This window comes from Mustela putorius, unplaced genomic scaffold (genome assembly GCF_011764305.1).
Source record: "Mustela putorius furo isolate JIRA1106 unplaced genomic scaffold, ASM1176430v1.1 tig00003909_pilon_pilon_pilon, whole genome shotgun sequence".
NCBI lineage: Eukaryota > Metazoa > Chordata > Mammalia > Carnivora > Mustelidae > Mustela > Mustela putorius.
The window spans coordinates 31,019,450-31,044,096 of NW_025422057.1; the positions used below are offsets into that span (position 1 = coordinate 31,019,450).

Genomic DNA, 24,647 nt, shown 5'->3' on the forward strand with positions numbered 1-24,647 from the left:
TGATATCCTAAGCTGGGTCAAAGAGATTTTATGTGGCTGGGTTTAATTAAGGTTTTTGGAAGGGGGGCATAAACCAAGTAAAGTGGGTAGTCTCTAGAAGCTGAAAAAGGCAAGGAAATGCATTCTCTTCTAGAACCTCTAGAAAGGAACACAGCCCTGCTGACACCTTGATTTTAGCCCAGTGTGACTCCTCTTGGACTTCTGAAATCCAGAGCAGGAAGAGAATAAATTTGTGTTATTTTAAGATGTTAAGTTTGCTGTAATTTTTTATGGCAGCTGTAAAAAATTATAATTATAGGCCTGAGCCCTGATAGTTCCATTTCTAAATCCACTTCATTTATTTCCACCTCCGTCTGAACCCGGTCTTTCCCTCCTCTCTGCTCTCCGGACCCATCTTCTGGATCCTGCATTTTTGAGGACTCCAAGGGTCCAGGGCTGTTTAGATCAGATATAGAGGCAGGCAGAGGCAGGAGAGCAGAAAGCAGGCAGGTGAGTACAAGGGTCCACGGAGAGCTCTGGTTCTGGACTCAGGCCTGCTGGAAGCTCAGGGAGCATTTATTCCCTATGTGCATATGAGCAAGGGAGCAAGGTGCTTGGCATGTTTCTTCATCTCAAACATGAAGACATGATAGGTGCCACCTCAAAGGCCTAAAAGGCAGTAACTGTATCATGCATTTGTCACAGGAGATTATCCTTTGTGCCATCAGGAGACCAGGTCCAAGGAATTACAGAAAAATCACTGGAGGGTAATTAAGGGCAACGCTAAGCACCCAGGGCCAGGTTCTTCTTCCTCTTCCTGCCCCCTCCCCTTTCCTGCCAGGGTGGCCGCTCAGGGAGAAAGCTCCAGGGGATGGGGAGATAGCTGTGCCAGCTGTGTTCAGATACACCCCTGACCCAGGTCACAGAGGTCCGGCAGCTCCACCTTCTCCCTCCCTCTCCCCCATTCGCCTTGGACTTCGCCTTGGACTGCCCTTTGGCGCCCAGTCAGGCCGGTTTCGCCTGGAGTGGGACGCACGTGGCGCGAAGCCCCCTTGGCAGTGCGGGGAGCCAGCCGGCGGCTCGGCCCGGGTGGGGTGGGGGTTCTCACTTCCCCTCCCCAACGGCCACGCGTGCAGGTGCCGCGGGCAGTGCCCCGCAGGCGGGGCGGGTCCTGTGGACACGCCCCCGCGGCCGGTCCTCGCAGCCGGTCGGGAGGAAGCGCCAGAGCCGCGGCTGGTGCTGCGCGGAACCCGGCGCCGCTGCCGCCCCGCGCCCCGGGACGCCGCCGGGCCCGGCCCCGCGCGCGCAGCGAGCGGGGCAGGTGAACTGCGCCCGGCGCCATGGCAGCCTCAGGTGCGTAGGCGGGCCCGGGCCCCCTCCCGAGCCTCCCCGCTGGCGCGCCCTCTCGCCCACCGCCGCGGCCCGAACACCCGGCCGCTCCCTGCTCTGCGTCTTCCGCGCGGGATCTGTGCGCTTCTGCTCTTTCCCTCGTTCCCGCTTCCCCGGCACAAACCCAGCTTTCCCACGTGCCCCTTCCCAGCCTGTGGCGCGATTCTCTCCTGCCCCCGCCTGCGCCTCCCCTGTCCCCCGTCTTCTAAGTCTCCTTTCCTCTCTCCGACTGGCTCTAGTTGCTTCTTAGAGTTGTTTCCCTTGTTCCTCCAACTCCGTGAACCCGAGTCCCGTGGAAACAAGGCGGAGAGAGCCCACTTGCCCACTTCTGGGCAATGCCTCTCTTAGGGCCCCATTGGGCCAATAGGGGGCGCTCAGGCAGTCAGGAGGGCGGCCCTTGGGCCACCTTCCCAGGCCACCTTCCTCTAACCCTGGCTTTGCTTTCCATCTAGAATTTCCATAGAAATCTAGGAACACCGTTCCGTTATCTTTAGTTCTCTTATGTCTTTTGCAGAATTTTGAGGAGTGGGGAAAAGTGAAGTCCACTGGGTAATCTACCCATCGAAAGGTGCCAGGAGTCTCTTTTGATTCGTCTTGGGTTCTTCTCTGGTTCATGGGTTGTACACTCGCCAAAGTTACTCACTCTCTGAGATCCCGGACAAACCATGTGATAATGATGATAACAGAGACAACTGAGGACCACTTACTATGCACTAGGATAGTTATCGTGCACCCACCTGTGTTCTCAGTGGTGACCAGGACAGCCTGGTCTCTGCTCGCAGGGAGTTAGTTTACAGTCCTGTGCAAGAAGGCGATGAGTAAACAGGGAATTGCTAGGTGAGAAGATGAGGGTTACTGTATTTGCAAGTGGGGTTGCTTGTATTTTCCTCACCCATTTTATGATGTTTTAGTAGAGATAACATGTATAAACAGGATGTAAACCTCTTGAAAACTAAAATCTAGTCAGCCGGGAGAAGATACTGTGCTTGAAGGATGTGGGCAGATGCTAGAATGAAGAGCCAGCTGTCCCCGTATCCCTTGAGGTCTATCTAGCCTTCTCATGGTGCATTGGAAGCTGGGGCAGGGTGGGGGTGGGTGGGTTTGGGGGATTATTGGGGGTGAGAGCTATGGGGTGGGGGTAGAGAAGGTCAATGGTAAGAGTTCTATTAGATTTGGTAATACAGGCTCCTTCTTTAAAGGGAGTGGGAAAATGGCTAGCTTTAGCCTTGTGGCTCTCCAGGGGGGCTCCAGAGGTTAGAAGAAGCTGTATTGTGGTAACAGTAGTCTCAGAGTCCACACGTTCCCTTCAAAAGCTGAAATAGAGTTATGTAGAGGAAATTCATTCATTCAATAATTATTTATTGTGTGCCTACCGTTTCTAGGCAGTGTTGTAGGTATCAGGTGTATATTCAACAGTCAGAACAAACATAAGCCTCTTACCCAGGGAGCTTATGGAATGTGGGGAAAGCAGGCAATATGCTTGATAAGGCAATTCATGATATGTTAAGTGCATTGGGAAAACAGTAGAGGGGATGGAAGGGGCAGAGGAGGTTGGGTTTAAATTTTATCTTTTTATTTTTTTAAAAGATTTTATTTATTTTTATGAGAGAGAGAGAGCAAGCAAGCACAAGTGGAGGGGAGGGGCAGAGGGGGAAGCAGGCTCCCTGCTGAGCAGGGAGCCCAATGTGGGACTCAATCCCAGGATTCTTGAGATCATGACTTGAGCTGAAGGCAGATGCTTAACAGACTGAGCCACCCATGTGGCCTGGGTTTATAATTTTAAAGGAGGCGACCAGATTAGGCCTCATGGAGAAAGGGCCATTTGAGTGAAGATCTGAAAGGTCATGTAGGGGAACAGTGTTCCATTCAGAGGAACAGTAAATGGGTGTATATGGTGTATTTAAGGAACAAGGAGCAGGTGGTGGAATAAGTAGGTGATTGGGGGGAAGTAGGAGATGAGGTCAGTGAAGCTCCCACCTCTTTCCATGGCTGAGAACAGGCCCTGGGCTGTTACGTGCAAGAAATAGCAAGCTGGAAGAGCCTTTGGCTAGAGGAAACAGAGAAAACCACCTTCGTCTAGGGTCCTGTGTGCATGACTCCAGAAGGGCATGGCGGAAGGGGCTAGAAGAGTGTGCTCCTATTCACATGGGGACTCTAGTTCAGTGGCCAGACCTGGGGCTATTTATAGGCTCTGTAGTGGCTTCTGCTGATGTCGGTAATGGTTAGGGCTGTCAAACCCTGCTTCTCTCAGCATGCACTGCGGTGAGACACCACTTCAGGTCCTACAAGTGGGAGTTGGGCCTCTGAAGTCCCGGGGGCTCTCTGAGGTCTGGAGGTGCAAGGACTCATGGTGGCCGTGAGAATACCTCTTGCAAGATAGGATAGGGTGCGGCGTCACCTGGGCCATTCATTCATGCGATCTTTGGCTCCTCGTCTTCCTCCTCTCTCTACCTCTCTTCCCCCCCCTCCTCCTTTCCTTTATTTAAACCGTTTTATTCAGATATAATTCACATACCATACACTCTTCCCATTTAAAGAATACAATTTTAAAAAACCCCCAAACAACCAAAAGTGTACAATTCAGTGTTTGTTTGTTTTTAGTATCTTCACAGGTGCAAACATCACTATGGTCCATTTTAGAACATTTTTATCACCTTAGAAAGAAACTCATTTTGAGAAATGCGTGAAGAGGGGTGCACATTTTAAAAAAGAGAGAAACTTTCTTTGCTTTGGCTATCACGCTCTGTTCCCTCCTCCTGCTACATCTGTGTCTGTAGATTTCCCGACTCAGGACTTCCATATGAATGCGATCACACAGTCTGTGGTCTTCTGTGTTTTCTTTCATATAACATAGCGTTTCCAAGGTTCATCGAGTTGTAGCATGTGTCAGCACTTCATTTCTTTTTAAGGCTGAATCGTGTGGTCTTCATATTTCCTTCTGCTGAAGGGAAAGCATTTGGATTTTACTTTTTCGAAAGACATCTTTGTTTATTGAAATCAAGGAGAATCTTGGCTCCTTGTTTTTGAAAGAGTGTGGGAAGCAAGATGAAATGAAACGGAATGAGCCTACCCTGGCTCCTGATGGCATCTATTGCATTTACGCATGGCAGAGAGGAGACGAAGAAGGCATAAGTGACTTCCCCAAGTGACTGAGTCTGTGGCTGGGTGAAGACCAGAATCCTTTCCTCCGTGTGTCAGCCTTCAGATCTTTGAAGAAAGCTTGCATACTTTTTCTTGCCCTTTTTTTTTTTTTTAAATTGAAGGTACATTTAATTTTTTGTGATAGTAACTCCCATCTGATTCTTGAGTTCTCTCAGTACTCCCATCAAGTCTTTAAACTTGAAAGCTTCAGAGTCTGGAAGCTCCTTCTGTGAGTCCTTACCAGACCCCTCCCCATCCTGATCACCTTCCCTAGCTCACAACCCTTTTCAGTAGGGTGCTCGGGAAAGATGACCGGGGAACTGGAGTCACTTGCAGACTAAAGAAATGGTCTGGGCTGGGTATTTTGAAAAACTGCCTGCCACTTCCTCCCTTTTCTTTTCTCAGATGGATTCTGAATCTTTCTAAGGAAGCTCTTTTTCAGTCACTGTCTTTCTTAACCACTGCTGTCGCTGTTGCTGCAAGCCTCTCTCCCCCGCCTCCCACCCCACTCCACCCACGCCCACTGCTACCCACATTGCTTTCTCCTATAGCCCAGGCTGTTCTTAAAGCTCTACAAGGACAAAGACCCATCCTCATTTCTGTTTGGGATTTATGGACACCTCTTGGTTCATGGATTTCATTTCTCTCTTTTTTATAAAAGATTTTATTCATTTATTTGTTTGAGAAAACAGGGTGACAGCATGAGCAGGGGGGAGAGGGAGAGGGAGAAGCAGACTCCCTGCTGAGCTGGGACCCAGACTCGGGGCTCTATCTCAGGACCCTGGGATCATGACCTGAGCAGAAGGCAGAGGCTTAATGGACTGAGCCACCCAGGCGCCCACATGGATTTCATTTTTCTTTTTCTTTCTTCTTCTTCCTTTTTTTTTTTTAACATTTTAAAAATTTATATTCAGTTAATTAACATATAATGTATTATTGGTTTCAGAGGTACAGGTCTGTGATTCTTCAGTCTTTTTTTTTTTTTTTAAAGAATTTATTTATTTACTTGACAGAGAGAGATCACAAGTAGGCAGAGAGAGAGAGGAGGAAGCAGGCTTCCTGCTGAGCAGAGAGCCTGATGCCGGACTCAATCCCAGGACCCTGGGATCATGACCTGAGCCGAAGGCAGTGGCTTAACCCACTGAGCCACTCAGGCACCCCTGTGATTCTTCAGTCTTATATAACACCCAGTGCTCATTACATCACATGTCCTCCTCAATAGTTATCCCATCCCCTATCCCTCTCCCCTCCAGCAACCCTCAGTTTGTTTCCTATGATTAAGAGTCTCTTATGGTTTGTCTCCCTCTCCGGTTTTGTCTTGTTTTATTTTTTTTCTCTCTTCCCCTACGATCCTCTGTTTTGTTTCTTAAATTCCACGTATCCGTGAGATCAGAGATTTCATTTTTCTTAATAAACAAACAAACTGGGAGAATTGATTTGGCACGTGTGAGGAAATGACCTGTGGATACAGGTAGGGATTTATCCTTCACGAAAGGGGTGTCCCCGCACAAGAGAGAGTTGCTGACAAAGTGTTTGGTCCTGTGATGTTATTTAGCATATCATGGAGGAACTTTAACTTCCACTTTGGAACTTTTTTTAGAATTTCCCCAGCTTTCAGTTTCAGCAGTGAAGCAAAATTCAAGAAGGTGATAGATTTCCTTGTCCTCATTTACACTGAGGCAAAATTTGCTTAGACTTAGTGTACTGGTCTCAAGTCACGGCACAAGTGGGTGACCAGGTAGCTTGTCATATTAATGAGTCTGAGGCACTAAACACTTTGTTTTCAAGTACTTTTGCTCAAAGGAGTGTGTGTGTGTGTGGGGGGGGGGTCGAGTGTCAAATTGAACACCAGAACCCCAGGAATGAGACATTTTCCATGATTTCCATACAGAAGAGGTTAACCCCATAAGTGTTTTTTAATTTAAATTGTATTTTAAAATTTTTATTTTAGAAGTTTTAGATTTATTGGAAAACTGAAGATGTTAGAGTTCTCATATATCCCATAGCCAGTTTCCGTCATTATTAATATTTGCGCTCCCTTTGATGACTAGAGGTCTTTGACACCCAGCAGATACTACGTTGCCCTGGTAACAGAGGAACAGGTCGTGTTGAGGCAGGATTCAGGATGAAATGAACACTCACTCCCTCCCTGATCCCAGAACTTGTCATTTGAAATTGTTGGTTGACTTTGCTTTGGGGCACTGTCTCCTCATAAAAGTGGCATCTATCATGGCCACATGTTGGAGCATTCTAAAGTTGCTACTTGCTTTTCCTGCTAAGTCAGTTATTGTTCCAAGATCTGAGTTGCTTTCTTAAGAGTACTTATTATGCTCTCGGAAATACTCTTCTCTCTTCCTTATTTCTCTACCATCCACTGAAAACGTTACCAGTAGCTTCATCACTAATGTGTGGGACCACAGCCCGCCTTCCCCAAGATCTTAATCTCCTTCCAGCCCATTTGTAAAAAATTGTTGACATGATTTTGCTAGTATATTTGTCAGTATAGGTGGGGGGTGTTGGTAAAAAGCTCCTGCTTTTTACTTTTGCATTTTTAAAAAAATATTATTTATTTATTTGACAAGAGATCACAAGTAGGGAGAGTGGCAGGCAGAGAGAGAGGGGGAGGCAGGCTCCCCACTGAGCAGAGAGCCAGACACGGGGCTTGATCCCAGGACCCTGAGATCATTACCTGAGCCGAAGGCAGAGGCTTTAACCCACTGAGCCACCCAGGCACCCCTATTTGTATGATTCTTGACCGAATCCCTGATGGGAAGCAGCAGGTGGACTGGTGGGAGGACTGGACAAGAGACCAGGGGACACCCTGAGGTTCAGTCCTGGCTTCGTGACTAGTTTGCTAGGTGTGAGTTTAAGCGAGTCCCTTCATCTTCCCTGATGAAACGTTTCTTTTATCTGTAAATGAGGAGTTTGGGCCAGGTGATCCCCCAAAGCTCTTTTTAACTCACTGCTTCTCTAAGGCTTTGGACTCTGTTTCTGGCATTTATGTCTTATGAGAGGAAGAAAGCCTATGTCCATGGTGAGGGACACCCTACTGATGGTATTTTTTTTTTAAGATTTTACTTATTTATTTATTTGAGAGAGAGAGAGAGAGAGCATGGGTGGGGAGGGTCAGAGGGGGAAGTAGACTCCTTGCAGAGCAGGGAGCCCCATGCGGGACTTGATCCTGGGACTCCAGGATCATGACCTGAGCTGAAGGCAGTCGTTTAATCGACCTGAGGCACCCAGGCGCCCTTCCCCACCAATGGTATTATGTATATCAAAGCATTAAATCACCCACAGCTGCTGCTTACATTTATGCCTTCTTTCTATTAATGTGAGGAGGAGGACACCAGCTACCAATCATTGAAGGCTTACCACATGTCAAGTGCTGTGCTTAGCACTTTATATGAAATATCTAATTTAATTCTCACAAATCACTGATAAATATTGCCATTATATTTCTATTTCCAGGATAAGTCAACTGAGGTTTAGACTATTAGAGTAACATGCCTAAGGTGACAAAGCTAACAATTCACAGAGCCAGGATGCCAACTCTGGCCACCTGATTCTGTACCTGTGCTTCTAACCACTGTATTTGGGAAAGAGCCATGTTCTGGGGCCAAACTGTCTGAGTTCAAATTCTGACTCTGTTGGGACGCTTGGGTGGCTCAGTGGGTTAGGCCTCTCTGCCTTCGGCTCAGGTCATGGTCTCAGGATCCTGGGATCGAGCCCGGCATCAGGCTCTCTGCTCAGCGGGGAGCATGCTTCCCCCACCTCTCCCTACCTGCCTCTCTGCCTACTTGTGTTCTCTCTCTGTCAAATAAATAAATAAAATCTTAAAAAAAAAAATTCTGACTCTGTCACCACGGGTAAAATACATAAGCTGCCACACCTTTGTTTTCTCGTCTTTAAAAGGGAGGCTACTAGTATTCTCTATCTTGTAAGGTTGCTGCCATGATTAAAGGAGTTTACTAGGCAATGTGCTTGGAAGGGCGTCTGGAACACAGGAAGCCCTACATAAAGTGCTTGCTCTTGGTGTCGTCATCGTTGTCATCATCATCCGTCATCATCTTATCTGGCGTCAGCTGTAGGTGGAAGAGCATGGCAGCAGAAGCGACAGCTTATGGAAAGTTCTAGAAATGGCGAGGCGACTCGGGGCAGAGACAGGGACCTGTCTAGGTCCGGCTGGAACGCAGCCCGGAAGTAGGGGAGAGGTATGACGGCTCCGGTAGGGACAGACTATGAAAGATGGTGGGGCCAGGACCCCGTCTGCATGCTTGATCGCGCAGGGCGTGGGAGCCCTAGGAAGAGCAGGTGTATCACCGTGCTTCTCCGCCTCGTTCTCACTCAGGGGCGGTTGGAAGATGCGACATCCTCATCGTGTACAGCCCGGATGCCGAGGAGTGGTGCCAGTACCTCCAGGACCTCTTTCTGGCCAGCCGGCAGGTGCGCAGCCAGAAGATGCTGACTTACAGGCTGAGCTCCGACACCTCCTTCTCGGCCAAGGACCTGAACTTCTTCCTCGGCGCCCGCTGTGTCGTGGTGCTCCTGTCCGCCGAGATGGCGCAGTGCTTCTGCCGGCCGGCCCTGCTGCCCCCGCTGCAGAGAGCCTTCCACCCGCCCCACCGCGTGGTGCGGCTGCTGTGCGGGGTGCAGGACAGCGAGGAGTTCCTGGACTACTTTCCCGACTGGGCGCACTGGCAGGAGCTCACCTGTGACGACGAGCCTGAGACCTACGTGGCAGCGGTGAAGAAGGCCATTTCCGAAGGTAAGGTTGTCTTCTTAAGGAAAGCTAACCAAGCCTTAAAAAAAAAAAAAAAGGCTCATCCAGGCCCCAGGCATTTTAGGTGAGACAGCTTTCCTGCCTGTGAGCTGCTTCCAGTTTATCATCAGGGACCTTAGGACTGTTGTGGAAAACGTGTCACTTTGGACAACATGTTTAGAGAGAAATACCCTTCTTCTCTATTTCCCACTAGCTGAGCTTCTGTCTTTTGTCCTGTTTCTCCTTTTAAAGTGGGAAGGTTCTGGTCCCCTTGGCCAGGGCTCATGACTTCATTGGCCCCAGGAAGTGTGACCTACACTCTGATGAACAGTAGCGGAAGGCGCGTTCTGGGATGGAGGCATGTCACAGCTCTTCCTCTTTTGCTTTCTATTTTTGCCTCAGTGTGGGCTCTGAGTGGGCTCTGTGTTTATCTCTGTTCTCTTGCTATTTGAGGTCTTACATACCTAATGCCAGCCAAGAAGCCTGGACAGTTATGGGTTGATTTAACAGGGCTCAGTTATCCCTGCTGGGACTCATCCAACCTGTCTCCTCTGATGGGCTGAATCAAGAATTCACTAATTCCCAGTAACCTCACAAAGCTGATATAGCTTCCTCGGTACTTTTATCCAGCAATAGGCTGCTCTAAACCAATAAATAGGGCCAGATCTCTTAGCCTAGTGGGATCCTGGCTAATTTGTGATATAAATGACAAGCATTAATATAAAACATGTCTCACCTGGATAAGAAATTCTTCTAGGGTTTGCTTTACCTTACTTCAGAGGATCACAGTGATAGAAAATGCACATAATCCCATCCTACATGATTGTTCCTCGTCGCCTTGAGGGAGTTTTGATTTGCCTAAACTTATAAAGAACTGAAGCACAAGTAGCTATTTCTGCAGATGGGCTTCTGTCCCTGTTGGTCCCTTACGATCTTGTGGATAGGTCACTGTGACCCACCAGCCCATCATTCAGGGCTCCGTGGACTTATTGTCCCTGTGCTATCTTCTCATGCTGCATGACCTAACAGATTGCTCTTTAAAATATTCCTGTTATTAAAAAAAAATACATGATAGGAAGGATGCTTTTAATATCGTTTCAAAGAGCCTAATGTTTAGATGTGTGGATAAATCGATCGCCTATAATCATTTACTATTTACTAAGGACTCTGGCTCTGTATGCTCTGAGCCTTCAACTTCAAATGTTTCCGAAAGAATGAAGTGTTCCACAGTGTTTCTGTTCTGTGGTGCTTCTGTTCTGGGAACAAATAACCTGTCATCAGAAAGAGATTATTTTAATGGGAGATTAAAATAAGCTTCTCGGTGGAAACTCTGCCGTTCCGCATCAGTGGATAGGTAGGGACAGATGGAGTTCTAGGAAAGAGAAGGAAGAGTGGTGGCTTATGGCTCTGTGGTGTTAGACTTGTGGGCTTTGGGATCTGAGGGGTCTGTGTGTGCCAGGATGGCTTGCTTTTCAGGTATACATAGCCATGGCCCTTGGTCGACCCAGTAATGTGGTGCTGTATCTCTGGTTTTTACACTGGGCAAGCTTCTTGAACAAACTCCAGACTCAAGAGTCTGGCAGTATGCCAGAGAGAGCATTGAGCAGGGATAGGGACACTCCATGGCGCTAACTAGGTGCCCAGTATTGGGCAAGTCACTTACCCTCTCCGGGTTTCCATTTCCTTCCCTGTAAGAGGCCAGAATGAGACTTGATCTGAGATATATCAGGGTTGATAACCGATGATTCCCCAAGGCCAGAGAGTCTCGAACATTTCTGAAGCATCACCTTCTCATCACCATTTCACACATGCTTTGACTCCCAGGAAGCTTAGGGTTAAAACAATGTTTAAGAACAGTACTATCCTAAACTAGGTTTCTGATATGATTATGCCCTGAGTTATATTCTCTATAACTTGTGACAACTTATTCTGATACTTCTCTGGTACACATGAGGTTTTCCTAAGGTTCCTCAAAATAAAAGCAAAAAATTAAATTTTCATATACCCCACTACAACAAGATGCCCTTCTCTTATAAAATTAAATACATAAATACATGAGACTTGTATCTTCAACTTTCTGTGTTAAGAAAGAAAATCCCAGTAGGAAATGTAATGGGAAATTGATAATGGGGTTGAATTAATAGTAGGGACAGTAATTATGGAGTTACTGATTGTAGGGTTGTTGAAAGTTATAGGGACACAAATTTCTGGAAACCTTTCTAATGGAGCGTGCAAAGGTGGAACAGATTGCCTTTGGAGTTGGTGAGTTCCACACCCCTGGGAGTATGTGAGTGGAGACCGTCGATGTGCCCTAAAGGGATTCAGCTTTGGAGTCATGGGTGGGCCATGTGACCTTCACAGCCTCTTGACCACAAAATTCCCTTACATGAAATTCCTCTTTTTCAGCAAGAACACATTTCTTCTTCTTCTTTTTTTTTTAATTTTTAAAAAAGATTTTATTTATTTATTTGACAGAGAGAGATCACAATTAGGCAGAGAGACAGGCAGAGAAGGAGGGAGAAGCAGGCTTCCCGCTGAGCTGAGAGCCCAATGTGGGGCTCGATCCCAGGACCCTGAGATCATGACCTGATCCGAAGGCAGAGGCTTAACTGCTGAACCACCAAAGCGCCCCTCTTTTTTTTTTTTTTTTAAGATTTTATTTATTTATTGGGGGGGAGGCACAGAGAGAGGAGAATGAATCCCAAGCAGATTCTGCACTGAGCACAGAGCCTAGCACGGGGCTCGATCCCACAAACCTGAGATCATGACCTGAGCTAAAATCAACAGTCAAACACTTAACAGACTAAGCCACCCAGCCAGGCTCCCTAGAAACACATTTATATTGTAAATCTTGTCTTCCTCCTGTACCAGGTCTCCCTGGGGGTTCTAATTTTCCCCTGAAGAAATAGTGGTCACATTTCTCCTATGACCTCAGCAGAAGGTAAATGTAAAAAAAAGACCTCAAGTTACAATCCCTGTAATCCTTAAAAATGGTAAAGCTCCCAGCATGTTTGTGTGTGTGTGTATATATGTATATTTTCTTAACACTGAAGTACCTTTTGGAAAAACATGACTACTCATGAAGATATACACTGAGACTATTTGAAATTTAGGCTAAGTTTTAGAATATTTAATACTTAAAGATTAAAACTTTAGAGAGCAGAGCTGGTAATAAGATAATTATTCCAGAAGCTTAGAGTAAATGGTGTTATAGGTAGTCAATTATACTTCTTTTGCTGCTGCATTATCTAAACAAGTGATTCTCAAACTTTCCTGTGTTCAGGAGGACCTGGGGATTTTGTCAGTATGCACATTCTGACTTGGTAGGTCTGGGTGGGGCCTAAGAGTTAGTATTTCTTTCTTCTTCTTCTTCTTTTTTTTTTTTTTTAAAGTTTTTATTTATTTTAGAGAGAGAATGTGAGAGAGAGATCACGAGCAGGGCGGAGGGGCAGAGAGAGTAGCAGACTCCCTGCTAAACACGGAGCCTGACGCAGGACTTGATCCCAGGACCGTGGGATCGTGACCTGAGCTGAAGGCAGGTGCTTAACCAACTGAGCCACCCAGGCACCCAAGATTCCACATTTCTAACAAGTTCCCAGATGATGCTGATGCTGCTGGTCAAGGGTCCACTGGGTATGTGAGCAAGGGTCTAAGCCGCTCTTCCTTTGCCAGGTCGGTGGTCAGGTCCCTCTGTAGTGCATGGACCATTTTCTCCAATCTCCACTTTTCTGGAAGTAGAGGCACCATCACATCCAGGTGACTGCTTGATACCTGTCAGTTTATGTATAAAATTCGGCCACTGTTTGGTGCTTAGGCCAAAAGATTTCAGAGCCAAGTTCCTGAGTTCTCTTCCTCTGCCCCTACTCACAGATTCGATGTGTGAGCTCTGGCAACTTCTAGTCTCAGCTTTCCAGATGTAAGTGGTCCTGACATTAGAGGAAGATTATACTTCCATCACGATCCTTACTGCTTTTTCGTTTGATAGGCCTGCTGATCATAATTACCATTCCACTAAAAAGTGTTTTCGAGGTTTTATTTTATTTCCCACCTCCTTTCCAAATTTGTCAGCTACCTTAAAATTGAGCAGATGTTTTAATTAGAGTCTTTAGTGTGTTGGAGCAGGCAGTTTGCTTCCTAGGATCTTCATCTGTAAAATGATGGGGTTGGACCACATGATTTGGAAGGTTTCTTCCAGCCCCCAGCACTGTAATATATCATTATAAGTTTTCCGAGAAGATGGCAAATTACTCAGAACACTGGAATTGATTCTGTTTAGTTGCAAAATGTCTGCAGTGACATATACCCAGTGCACAGAACACTGAACTATTGTTCTGGATTTTTTTTTTTAAATTTGTTGGGTGATTATTTTAAAATAAGGAAGTGAGAAAAACCCAGGTACAGCATAGAAATTATTTCCTCTTTTTAGTGGAGCTGTATTCTTTGCTGCAAATCTCCCTGGAATACAAAAATAGATTGTTAGTCTGTGTGGGAAAAGACTTGTTAGGTGGTGCTGAGTTTGGTTTCCAAAGTTCTCATCATTGTGTGTGTGTGTGTGTGTGTGTGTGTGTGTAGGGGGAAGAGAAGCAGTAAACCTTATTCTTCTAATATTATTCAGTATTATACTGGCGATCCCACCTGTTTCTTTATATGCATTGTTTTCCCTCTGTCTCCCCTGTCCCCCATCATGCTTGTACTTCAGCAATTCCAGGTGGTACCCAGAATTATAGTGTATTTTGCCTTTTGTTCCCATGGGGAACATTTAGAGGCATATGCGCATATCTGGCCTTCCTTTGAATGTTCTAATCTGAATATTCTACTGGAGTTTAGAAGAAAGATACTTAAAAATGCTTTCAGCTCATCATATGGATTCCAAAATCTTTTCCTAAATATAAAAAGGAATATTTTTTTTCTGAAATGAAGTAAACGTGTATTCATCATGTTTAAAAAAATTTTAAAAAATACCTTAAGATTATTCTTCACTTTTCCCCTTTTACAAATAATGTTGCAGCATATCTTCCTGCAGCTTTGTGCCTAAATCTTTGTGGGTCTATGGATTTCCCTGCTCCTCTCTCTGTAGACTCCTGGGACAGAGCGGCATCACTGCTCTGGGTGTCTTCCTACCTGTCTCCCTATGACCTGAATCCGTGGCCTCTCTTACTACAGGTTTTTGTTGTTGTGCTTTAATTTTTTTTCTTTCCCTTTATGCCTGATTAAGTCCATTATTTACATGTACAGTTTTTCTCGTAGAGATACACATGTGGAGAAATGCTTTTTTGACAGTTATTAGGAGTAACGCAGAGGGCACTTTATGTGCATTTATTCTCCTCCTCTCCCCTGCCATGACCCTGCGTGGGTGGATAGTTTTATTGCCATTTCTCAGACAAGAAAACTAAGGTTCAGAGAGTGTAAATGACTTGCACAAAGACGGGAACAGCTCTCTTTGGATCTGAGGGCCTTCGGACTCTAGAATGCTCTCCACGTTGCCTTGCTTTCTCCTAAGTCTCCTTTCACTGCCCTTGTTTTCCATGGGGAGACAGGAGGGATGAAGAAAGCTCATGGAAGAAGCAGTATCAGGGATGAGGAAGCTTCCCTGAGTTCTCTAGACCACTTTGTTTCAAGGGCCAGTGAGTGGGCTCCTGCCCCAGACATACTGAACCAGACTCTCAGGGGGTTAGTCCCAGGAAAGTGAATTTCCACAAGCCTTGCCCGTTGCTTCTGAGGCACAGCCGTGTTCTGGGGGCTCTGCTCTTTACCTGGTGCCCTGTCCCTCAGCCTTCTGCTTAGAGGAGCAGGCGGCAGCTCAGGGCCCTGTGATGAGGCGGGTCACGGGGCAGAGGTCCCAGGGGCTTGGAGCTTGGCCACACGCATGACTCGCTTCCACGTCACAGGGAGCAGCCCTCAGAGAAGGGGGGAGGGTCAGACCCTTGTAGCAAAGGGGAAGTCACTGCACCCTCCCTGCTCTCCTTCATGCGGTGGCCATACTGATGGTAAGTCATTCACTTCTGGGGCTTCTGTGGTTCCCTGCAGAGGCTGAGGGGAGAATCTGACCTTTGGCCTCTTGAATCGGACTAAATTTTGTTCTGCTGCTCTCCTGCCTAAAGGCTGTGGGTGTTTGGATCTGCTCTTTCTCTGCTGTGGCTTAACCACTCTGCAGTGGGCTCCTGAAGCCTCCCGAAATGTCCCCCTGCAAGGAGACTTTCTTCAGTACCCTCATTCCCTTTCCGCAATAATCTTTGACTCGGGGAAGAAGGTGCCCGGCTGGGGTAGCTGACTGACATCCACCCTGCTGTTCGCTAAAAAGTCACAGCGTGACTCAGGGTCCTTTGGGTTTCCCTTGCCAGGTGCCCTGCCCGCCCTGTAGAATAAGGTAAGTTCACCCTGGGAGCTGCGCCTGAAACAATTAACAAGGGCGAGTCGACGTGGGGGCCCTTGGAACTTTCCCCCGCTGAGGCCTCTGAGGTCCCCACGATTATGAATTTTCCCACAGAGCCGTGAGCCCCAGGTGGCGCGGTACAATTGGCTGCCCCTGCAGCTTCGTCAGCGGCTCCGGAGGAGGCTGCCTCCTCCCAGTTCATTAGCTTTCCTGTTGCCCCTGGAGGAAGGTATCTGCAAGTCCCTTTGTCAGCTGTGGTTGGTTGGTTGGTGAGATGCAGTGAAGAGGGAGTGATGAATGTTCAAGTTTCCTCTTCTGGGAAAATATCCTTCACACCTGTCTTTGTCTCGATTTTTCTATCACACGCTGGGATGGAAATACTAGATATAGGAGTTTCTCTGGTTACTTTCTTACCCTGTTATTTCGGTATGTTTTTGATCTTGCTTCTTCTGGGACTGTTGGTGGTAGAAAATACTAGAACTCAGGAGAACCTGACCCAGGTTTTACCCTTTTCTATAGACATTCTTTCATTTGGTCCATGCAGTTTCCCTGTAAGGAAGATCTTATTTTTATGCCCATTTTAAAGATGAGGAAAACAAGGCCTAGGCAGGTACAGTGACTTATCCAAAGTCATGCAGCTGCTTGTCCATAAAATGTCAGGACAAGGACCTCCTGTTATCCAATCCAAGGCCTACTCATGGCCTTATCTATATACCACAACCAGATTTTCATCTGATATATATTCCCTGGGCATCTACCATTTCCAATGTCCTGTGCTGGGATAGAGCAGGGAAAAGACAGATGTAGTCACTGCTGTAATGGGGGCTACGTTCTAGAGCAGTGCTGTCCAAAAAAGGTACAATGTGAGCCACATGTGGTATTTAAGGTTTTCTTGTAGCTGCAGAAAAAGAAAAAAGTAAAAAGAAATTTTAATAATATGGCTTACTTTTTTTCTTTTTATTTTTTAAAAAAGATTTTATTTATTTATTTGACAGAGAGAGAGATCACAAGTAGGCAGAGAGGCAGGCAGAGAGAGGGAAACAAGCTCCCCACTGAGCAGAGAGCCTGATTCGGTGCTCAATCCCAGGACCCTGAGACCATGACCTGAGCCAAAGGCAGAGGCTTAACCCACTGAGCCACCCAGGTGCCCCTAATATGGCTTACTTAAGCCAATATATCTAAAATATTGTCATTTCAACATATAATCAATATGAGTAGTATCAATGAGATATTTTACATCTTTTTTTTTTTTTTTAATACCAAGTCTTTGAAATCTGGTACGTAGTTTACACTTCGAGAACACACTGCAAATGTTCAACAGCCAGCTGTGGCCAGTGGCTACCATACTGGACAGTGTAGATCAAGAACGGTGCTTACTTTTTGGAGAATTGGAACCCTATCAGTTAAAATTTAATACGTTAAATGTCATGTGTGTTAACAATATGCCTATCCTGGTTTTTCCATTCATTCATGTATTTGGTCAATAAGTCATTTAGAAAGTTTTGAATGAACATCTGTCTGCCAGGTGCTGGCCTATATATAATACCTCTTTATCTTTTTATTTCCTTTCTTCCCTTTCTATATTTTGTTAGCTGTTTAGCTGTATTCCCAGGCTCTAGAAGTTCAGTGTCAGTTGAGACAGTATTAGCTTTGATTAACAACAGATTTCTGTCCTTGAAATGATCAGGTTATCATCCGGACCAGTGAGACTGAGTTCCTGGCTACCTAAGTGAAGACAATCGAACCAGGGTGTTTGTAGATATATAATTTAAAAAAAAGTTACATTTATACCAATATATGCATAGAGAGCTTTTTTTCTTGGAAGGATACACAAGAAATTTTTTTAAAGAAGATTTTATTTATTTATTTATTTATTTATTTGATAGAGATCACAAGCAGGCAGAGAGTGGGGGAAACAGGCTCCCTGCTGAGCAGAGAGCCCGATGCGGGGCTTGAACCCAGGACCCCGAGACCACGATCTGAGCCAAAGGCAGAGGCTTAACCCACTGAGCCACCCAGGTGCCCCAAGAAATTTTTTTTTAAAAGACCTTTTATTTATTTATTTGACAGAGAGGTCACACATAGGCAGAGAGGCAGACAGAGAGAAAGGAGGAAGCAGGCTCCTTCCTGAGCAGAGAGTCTGAAGTGGGGCTCGATCCCAAGACCCTGAGATCATGACCTGAACCGAAGGCAGAGGCTTAACCTGCTGAGCCACCCAGGGGCCCCAAGAAATTTTTGGTAGTAGTTGCTTTTGGGTGGATGGAAGGCTTTTTGTCTTAGACGTTTCTCTGCCGTTTCCCTTTATCTACTATGTTCATGTTTTACTTTCAGTTAGGAATTTTAAAAGAGAGAAATGATGGAGTTGTGGGGAATTCCAGGATCCAGAGGAAGGAGTTGGGTTTGTACCCAGCTAATCCAAGTAGGTTGAATTCAGGTTAAATTCGTTTATATGAACTCCTTGGCCTTTTTCTCAGAGTCATGGGACTGATCTTCTGGGTAAGGGGGAGAGATAGGGCATTGGTTTGTTTACAGTTGTGATATCTGTACCTTCACTCACTCCATGTGGGCTAAAGCCTGCTGCTTATCATTAAGTCATATTTTTACACTTGTCAAATCAAATCTGGATTGATGGCCTCTTAGGGTGCTACATATTGTCTTTATGATGAGAAGTAAGAAAACATGGGTGTATATTTCACGGACTCTGACACTAACTGCTTTTGCCTCCTTGGGCACGTCACTTGGACGAGTCACCCTATATCTGTTCTTATCCTTTTCAAAAAGCTGGGAGGTAAGTGCTATGGTCAGTGCTGTGATTTGTGTAAGACTGATGAATCACAGACCTGTACCCTTGAAACAAATAATACATTGTATGTTAATAAAAAAGAAAAAAGAGAGAACTCTCAGGGTGATAGAAATGCTCTATATACTTGATTGCAGTGGTAGTTCCATGACTATGTATCTTTGTTAAAACTCACAGAACTGTGTATACCAAAAGTATGAATTTTACTGTGTGTAAATTACACCTTAATAAACCTGACTTGGGAAAAATTAAAAATAAAATAAAAATAAAATAATAAAAAGCTGGGGCGACTGCAGGTTAACATCTGAGACTTTTACAGCCAATGAAATCCATGTGTTTCCACTGTGTGTGGTTGAACATGGCTTACTTTGCATTGCTGAGTCTTAATCTGACAGTTTTCAAAATTCCATCAAGGTATAGTGTTTTATTTCAGCGAACAAGTTGTCGTTCACAATAGTATTTTAGACAGAACCTTAAACGACATCATAATAGCTTTCAGTTTTATGGACGTTACTCCAAGTTGAGTCTTAGGAGAATATAACATGATGCTGTGGGAATGAAAAAATGCATGTATTTAATATTTTACACATACTGCTTATTATGGTCCATGTGTGGATTTATGAATGTGGCTCTATAGGAAAATAATGGGGTGGGGGGGAAATGGAGGCAAATATGCGTGACAGAATAGGTCTGTTAATTATTACAGGATGTTTTGACAGCTTTTCAATTTAGTTTCCACTGCCATTCACATGACTGAGAGTGTGTCCGAGATGACCAAGGAAATAGGATGATTTATGCTATACATGACTCTATCTGCCTGTTGGAGAAATTACTGGAACCACAGGAGGCTTGTCATATGGACTTTTGAGAGGAAGACTTCCTGTTTTAGCTATTTTGCTATAGTTTAGGCAAAAAGTGGTTGATTGGTTTTCCAAGACACCCAAGAAATGAGCAAAATCTAATTGATAAAATTGCCTTTTCTGTGGGGAAAAAGCGCTTGGAAGCTATTTTAGTTTCACTGTGTTTATGTTTTTAAAGAAAACACTGCTGATATCTTAAGCATGACAAATAGAATATCAATTCCCTATCACTCAGTTCATGGGGGTTGGATGGATGTCTGCATGCATGGGTGCTTTCATGGATGGTTGTCTATTTTCCTTACTCTTGGTAGGGAAACTTACTTTTTTTTTTTTTTTTTTTTTTTTTAAAGATTTTGTTTACTTACTTGACAGATAGAGATCACAGGTAGACAGAGAGGCAGACAGAGAGAGATGGGGAAGCAGGTTCCTGGCTGAGCAGAGAGCCCGACTCGAGGCTCGATCCCAGGACCCTGAGATCATGACCTGAGCCAAAAGTAGAGGCTTTAACCCACTGAACCACCCAGGTGCCCCATCTTACTTACTTTTGAATGCTTCTGTTAGAGAGGAAGCTATCCCTCTCATGAGTATCCTCCTTAGACGTGTGTGCTGCTGGTGTCATTTGGATCATCAACCATTTCCCTAGAGCAGGTTTGTCTTGCGTCATGTAGTAGGGATGTAGCTACAGAGAAACTTGAAGCTGATTCAAAGCAAGACAGGGTGATAGAGTACATCTTTTTTATTGGGTCCATACGTAAAAACAGACCATGTATGACATCCTGTTCCCCAAAAGAATCAGTACGCTGTTATAGAAACTAACAATCAGAATCGTTTGCTCCATGAGGGGGTATGGGTGTGTCCCTCTGTAGCAGAGATTAAATTGGATGTGTCCTCTTTATTTTTTTTTTATTTTTTTTTTTTAAAAGATTTTATTTATTATTTGACAGAGAGAAATCACAAGTAGTCAGAGAGGCAGGCAGAGAGAGAGAGGGAAGCAGGCTCCCTGCTGAGCAGAGAGCCCGATGCGGGACTCGATCCCAGGACCCTGAGATCATGACCTGAGCCGAAGGCAGCGGCTTAACCCACTGAGCCACCCAGGCGCCCCGATGTGTCCTCTTTAAAGGAGATCATTAAAGTGAAGATATCTGAAGAGTTCAAAAGAGACCTCTAGATTTGGCTTAGTCATTTTGGAAATTCCTTGGTACTTTTTCTTCTGGGTTTATGCCTTCTGCGTATGTGTATCTTCCCTATCGCTCTTACAAGGCTAGACTTATAGCAGCTTCTTATTTAAAAGAATTCTGGTTGAACATACATATTTTGTCTGCCAAGTTGCCAGTTTCACAAACAGCCTGCTGGCTCTCTCTCGAACATCTGATAACACAGGAAGTAGAGGGGAGGCTGATGATGAAATGAAAGTGCTCTAATTTTAAAAGTGGACTAAATAAGTTTCCTTTTACATGTACAGCTAATGTCTGAGGCCATAATTATAGTTAAAGCTTGCAGAAAGGCAGACACCCATCAAAGCTAGCAGACAGAAGAATATTCATGCAAGCTGCTGACCGCCCCCCACTTTTTTTTGAGCATGTAAAATGTGGGGAAACATTTCTTGTGTAGGATACAGATTTAGCATTCCTGACGAAGTCAACCTGTTACTTGTTATGGAACGGATTCCCCCTTTCATTTTCTAGAACTTTGTGAATATCATTTCTCAAAGCATTTCTCTGTGTCGCCAGAGGTCTCCGGCTGTAATTGTGAAGTGTTTCTGTGTTAGAAGCTTTTCAGGAAAAATGTTAATACTGAAAGAATTGTGCACTCATTTGGCTGCCTGAATGTTTATTTTTGTTTTGTATTCACTTGGAAATCAGAGTCCCAGGGTTTGTAGAAACCCTTCATTTAGCATCATTTCACCCCAGGCACTTTTATGGGCTGGGGTGTTCATGTGGTTATAACTTGTCCATACTCTGGAAATAAGAGTCTCTGATGGGAGAATAGGGACAGAGCCTCTGAGTTCACAGGATCAAAATATAGAATATTAATATTAGAATATTATATATTCTAATAATATTAGAATTAATATTCTAATATAATATTAGAATGGGATGATATGGCCTATTCCCTTTACTTTAAAATGAATAAAGAGGGACCCAGAGGAATTCGAGGACTTACTAATGTTACACAGTTAGTGGCAGAAATGAGACTTAATTTATGTTTATATTTAAAAATATTTATTGAGTTTATGGAGTGGTTGTCATGGGAGTTGCACTCTGCAAGGTCCTGAGAAGATGTGATGAAAAAGTCAACTTGATTCCTGCCCTTGCAAAGAGTCTGTGTTTAGGAGAGGGCCATTAAACCACTGTTTGTCCCATTAATTACCTAATGCCAGGTATGTCCAGCGTTATGAGGCAGAAGTCTGAGAGCTCCTTTTGAATAAAAAGGGGACCTGAGATATCTTGACTGCTTCTTTGATAGTTCCTCAATGCATCCATTACGGAAAGAATGAGTTTCCTGAGCAAAGAATGAGTTTCCTGAGCGTCCACCTTGGAAAAGAGAAGGAAGGCTGTGTCTTCCAATGGTGGCAGAAGTTATGCAGTTGGTAGGACACTCGGGTGGCTCAGTCAGTTAAGCTTTTTTTATTTCATCTCAGATCATGATCTCAGGGTCCTGAGACTGAGCCTTGCATCAGGCTCTGCACTGGGTGTGGGACGTGCTTAAGATTCCCTCTCCCTCTCCGTCGGCTCCTACCCACTCCTCTCTCTTTTCCTGACTTAAAAAAAAAAAAAAGCTATGTGTATGGTTGCCTAATGATAACACAGAGCCCAGTTAACCATGGCTTTCAGGCAGGTTAGTCATTTTTCTCAGAGTAATGGTTAGACTGTCTAAAATTCTACAGTAGCTTTATTCAAGCACTCCGTTTTAAAATGAGCGCTTTGTTTCTTTCCTTAAATTTGAAGACAGCAGTGATGTTAGGGGTTCTACTTCATCTAAATGTGTGTTGGTTGGAAGGGTGGGCTAAAGATAAGTTGGAAATTAGTAAGGATCAATATAAAATTCAGCACAGGGTTCAAGAAAATAATTGAACAGTTGTGCAAAACAGAGTGAAGGAATAAATATTTTAAGAATAACATTTGTAAGAAGATGTAGTAGTTTTAGTTGGAGGCGAGCTAAACGTGGTCGACAGAGCAACACCACCTTCCAAAAACAGTAAATGCCACAAGAAGGTTTATGAACAGGAGGACTAGGGTCGGAGAAGAGGCTATTCATCTATCCTGGGTTAGTCAGCTTCCCTGGAGGCGTGTTTACTGTTTTCATGGGAGGCACGTACAGATATTCATCTGTCCATCCATCCATTATCATCCCCCGTCAGGAGAGTGGGGATACCCAGTGCCTGGCAGTGCTGCTCATGTATCAGACCCTCAGGAAACTGTGAAATGACCAAACGGAGTGAAGGAGAGAATTTCACATTCTGTCACATGATAAACCATTAAAGGAAATAAGTTTGTGGAGAAAAGAAGTTTCACTGGAGCCATGGAAACTGCCTTCCGAGTTTTGAAGTTTCTGTCCCGTGGGAGGCAGGGGGTGAGACTTTTCTGTTTCCATGGTGGGAAGGGGCAAGGAGCCATCAAGGGAAGTTGCAGTGATGGCAGTGACACGAGTTTAGTTCATAATCCGAAGACAGGTGATGTTGGGAAAAGGTCAAAATGGATATTCTTTTTTTAAGATTTTATTTATTTATTTGATGGACAGAGATCACAAGTAGGCAGAGAGGCAGGCAGAGAGAGAGAGAAGGGGAAGCAGGCTCCCTGCTGAGCAGAGAGCCCAATACGGGGCTCGATCCCAGGATCCTGAGATCATAACCTGAGCTGAAGGCAGAGGTTTTAACCCACCGAGCCACCCAGGTGCCCCCAAAGTGGATATTCTTTTTTTAAAATAATTTTTTAAATAAACATATAATGTATTATTAGTCCCAGGGGTATGGGTGTGTGAATCACCAGGTTTACACATTTCACAGCACTCACCACAGCACATACCCGCCCAATGTCCATAACCCAACCACCCTCCCCCTACCCCCCTCTCCCCTGGCAACCCTCAGTTTGTTTTGTGAGATTAAGAGTCTTATGATTTGTCTCCCTCCCGATCCCATCTTGTTTCATTTATTCTTTTCCTACACCCCAAACCCCCCACATTGCATCTCTACTTTCTCATATCAGGGAGATCATATGATAGTTGTCTTTCTCTGACTGACTTATTTTGCTAAGCATAATACCCTCTAGTTCCATCCACATCATAGCAAATGGCAAGATTTCATTTCTTTTGATGGCTGCATAGTATTCCACTGTATATATATATATACACCACCTATTCTTTATCCATTCATCTGTTGATGGACATCTAGGTTCTTTCCATAGTTTGGCTATTGTGGACATTGCTGCTATAAACATTTGGGTGCACGTGCCCCTTTGGATCACTACATTTGTATCTTTAGGGTAAATACCCAGTAGTATTTACCCTACTTTGGGTAGGATAAATTGCTGGGTCGTAGGCTTGCTCTATTTTCAACTTTTTGAGGAACCTCCATGCTGTTTTCCAGAGTGGTTGCACCAGCTTGCATTCCCACCAACAGTGTAGGAGGGTTCCCCTTTCTCTGCATCCTCACCAGCATCTGTCATTTCTTGACTTGTTAATTTTAGCCATTCTGACTGGTGTGAGTTGGTATCTCATTGTGGTTTTGATGTGTATTTCCCTGAGGCTGAGTGATGTGGAGCACTTTTTCATGTGTCTTTTGGCCATCTGGATGTCTTCTTTGCAGAAATGTCTGTTCATGTCCTCTGCCCATTTCTTGATTGGATTATTTGTTCTTTGGCTGTTGAGTTTGATAAGTTCTTTATAGATTTTGAATATTATCCCTTTATCTGATATGTCGTTTACAAATATCTTCTCCCATTCTGTCAGTTGTTTTTGGTTTTGTTAACGTTTCCAAAGTGGAAATTCTTAAGCAAAGGTCAAAATTTTGTAGTAAATACTAAAAAAAAGAAAAAAAGTAAATAAATAAAAATTTAAAAATTGGGCTTTATTTTGGAAAGCAAAACTAAACATTAAGAAAGTAAGTTAATTTGATCATATGACACAGTTTTGATTTTAAGTTCAGCTATATGCTAATTATTAAGCCACACAAAGACTGAACCAGCTGTTGCTGGGTTTTATGTAAGAGGGATTAAATATAAATTTCTGACAGTTTGATGCTAGCACAAGATAACCTTCCTTAGTTCATATTTGACTTTTTAAAAACGGTTGTATTGGGGTGCCTGGGTGGCTCAGTGGGTTAAAGCCTCTGCCTTTGGCTCAGGTCAT

General features: G+C 44.6%; 1 protein-coding gene across 3 annotated transcripts in view; it reads left to right on the forward strand.

The window, feature by feature from the left end:
• Positions 1–1,194: 1,194 nt before the first annotated feature.
• Positions 1,195–24,647, forward strand: part of PIK3AP1 (phosphoinositide-3-kinase adaptor protein 1) — a 114,780-nt gene continuing 91,327 nt past the window's right edge. The window contains exons 1-2 of one of the 3 annotated variants that reach the window (XM_045068982.1): positions 1,195–1,332; positions 8,858–9,274. In XM_045068982.1, the coding sequence (XP_044924917.1) occupies positions 1,320–1,332; positions 8,858–9,274 (430 nt within the window). In that variant the 5' untranslated portion in view covers positions 1,195–1,319. Of the gene's footprint in view, positions 1,333–8,857; positions 9,275–15,119; positions 15,256–24,647 lie in introns of those variants that run through there. The other 2 variants (XM_045068981.1, XM_013054679.2) reach the window with 2 other exon arrangements.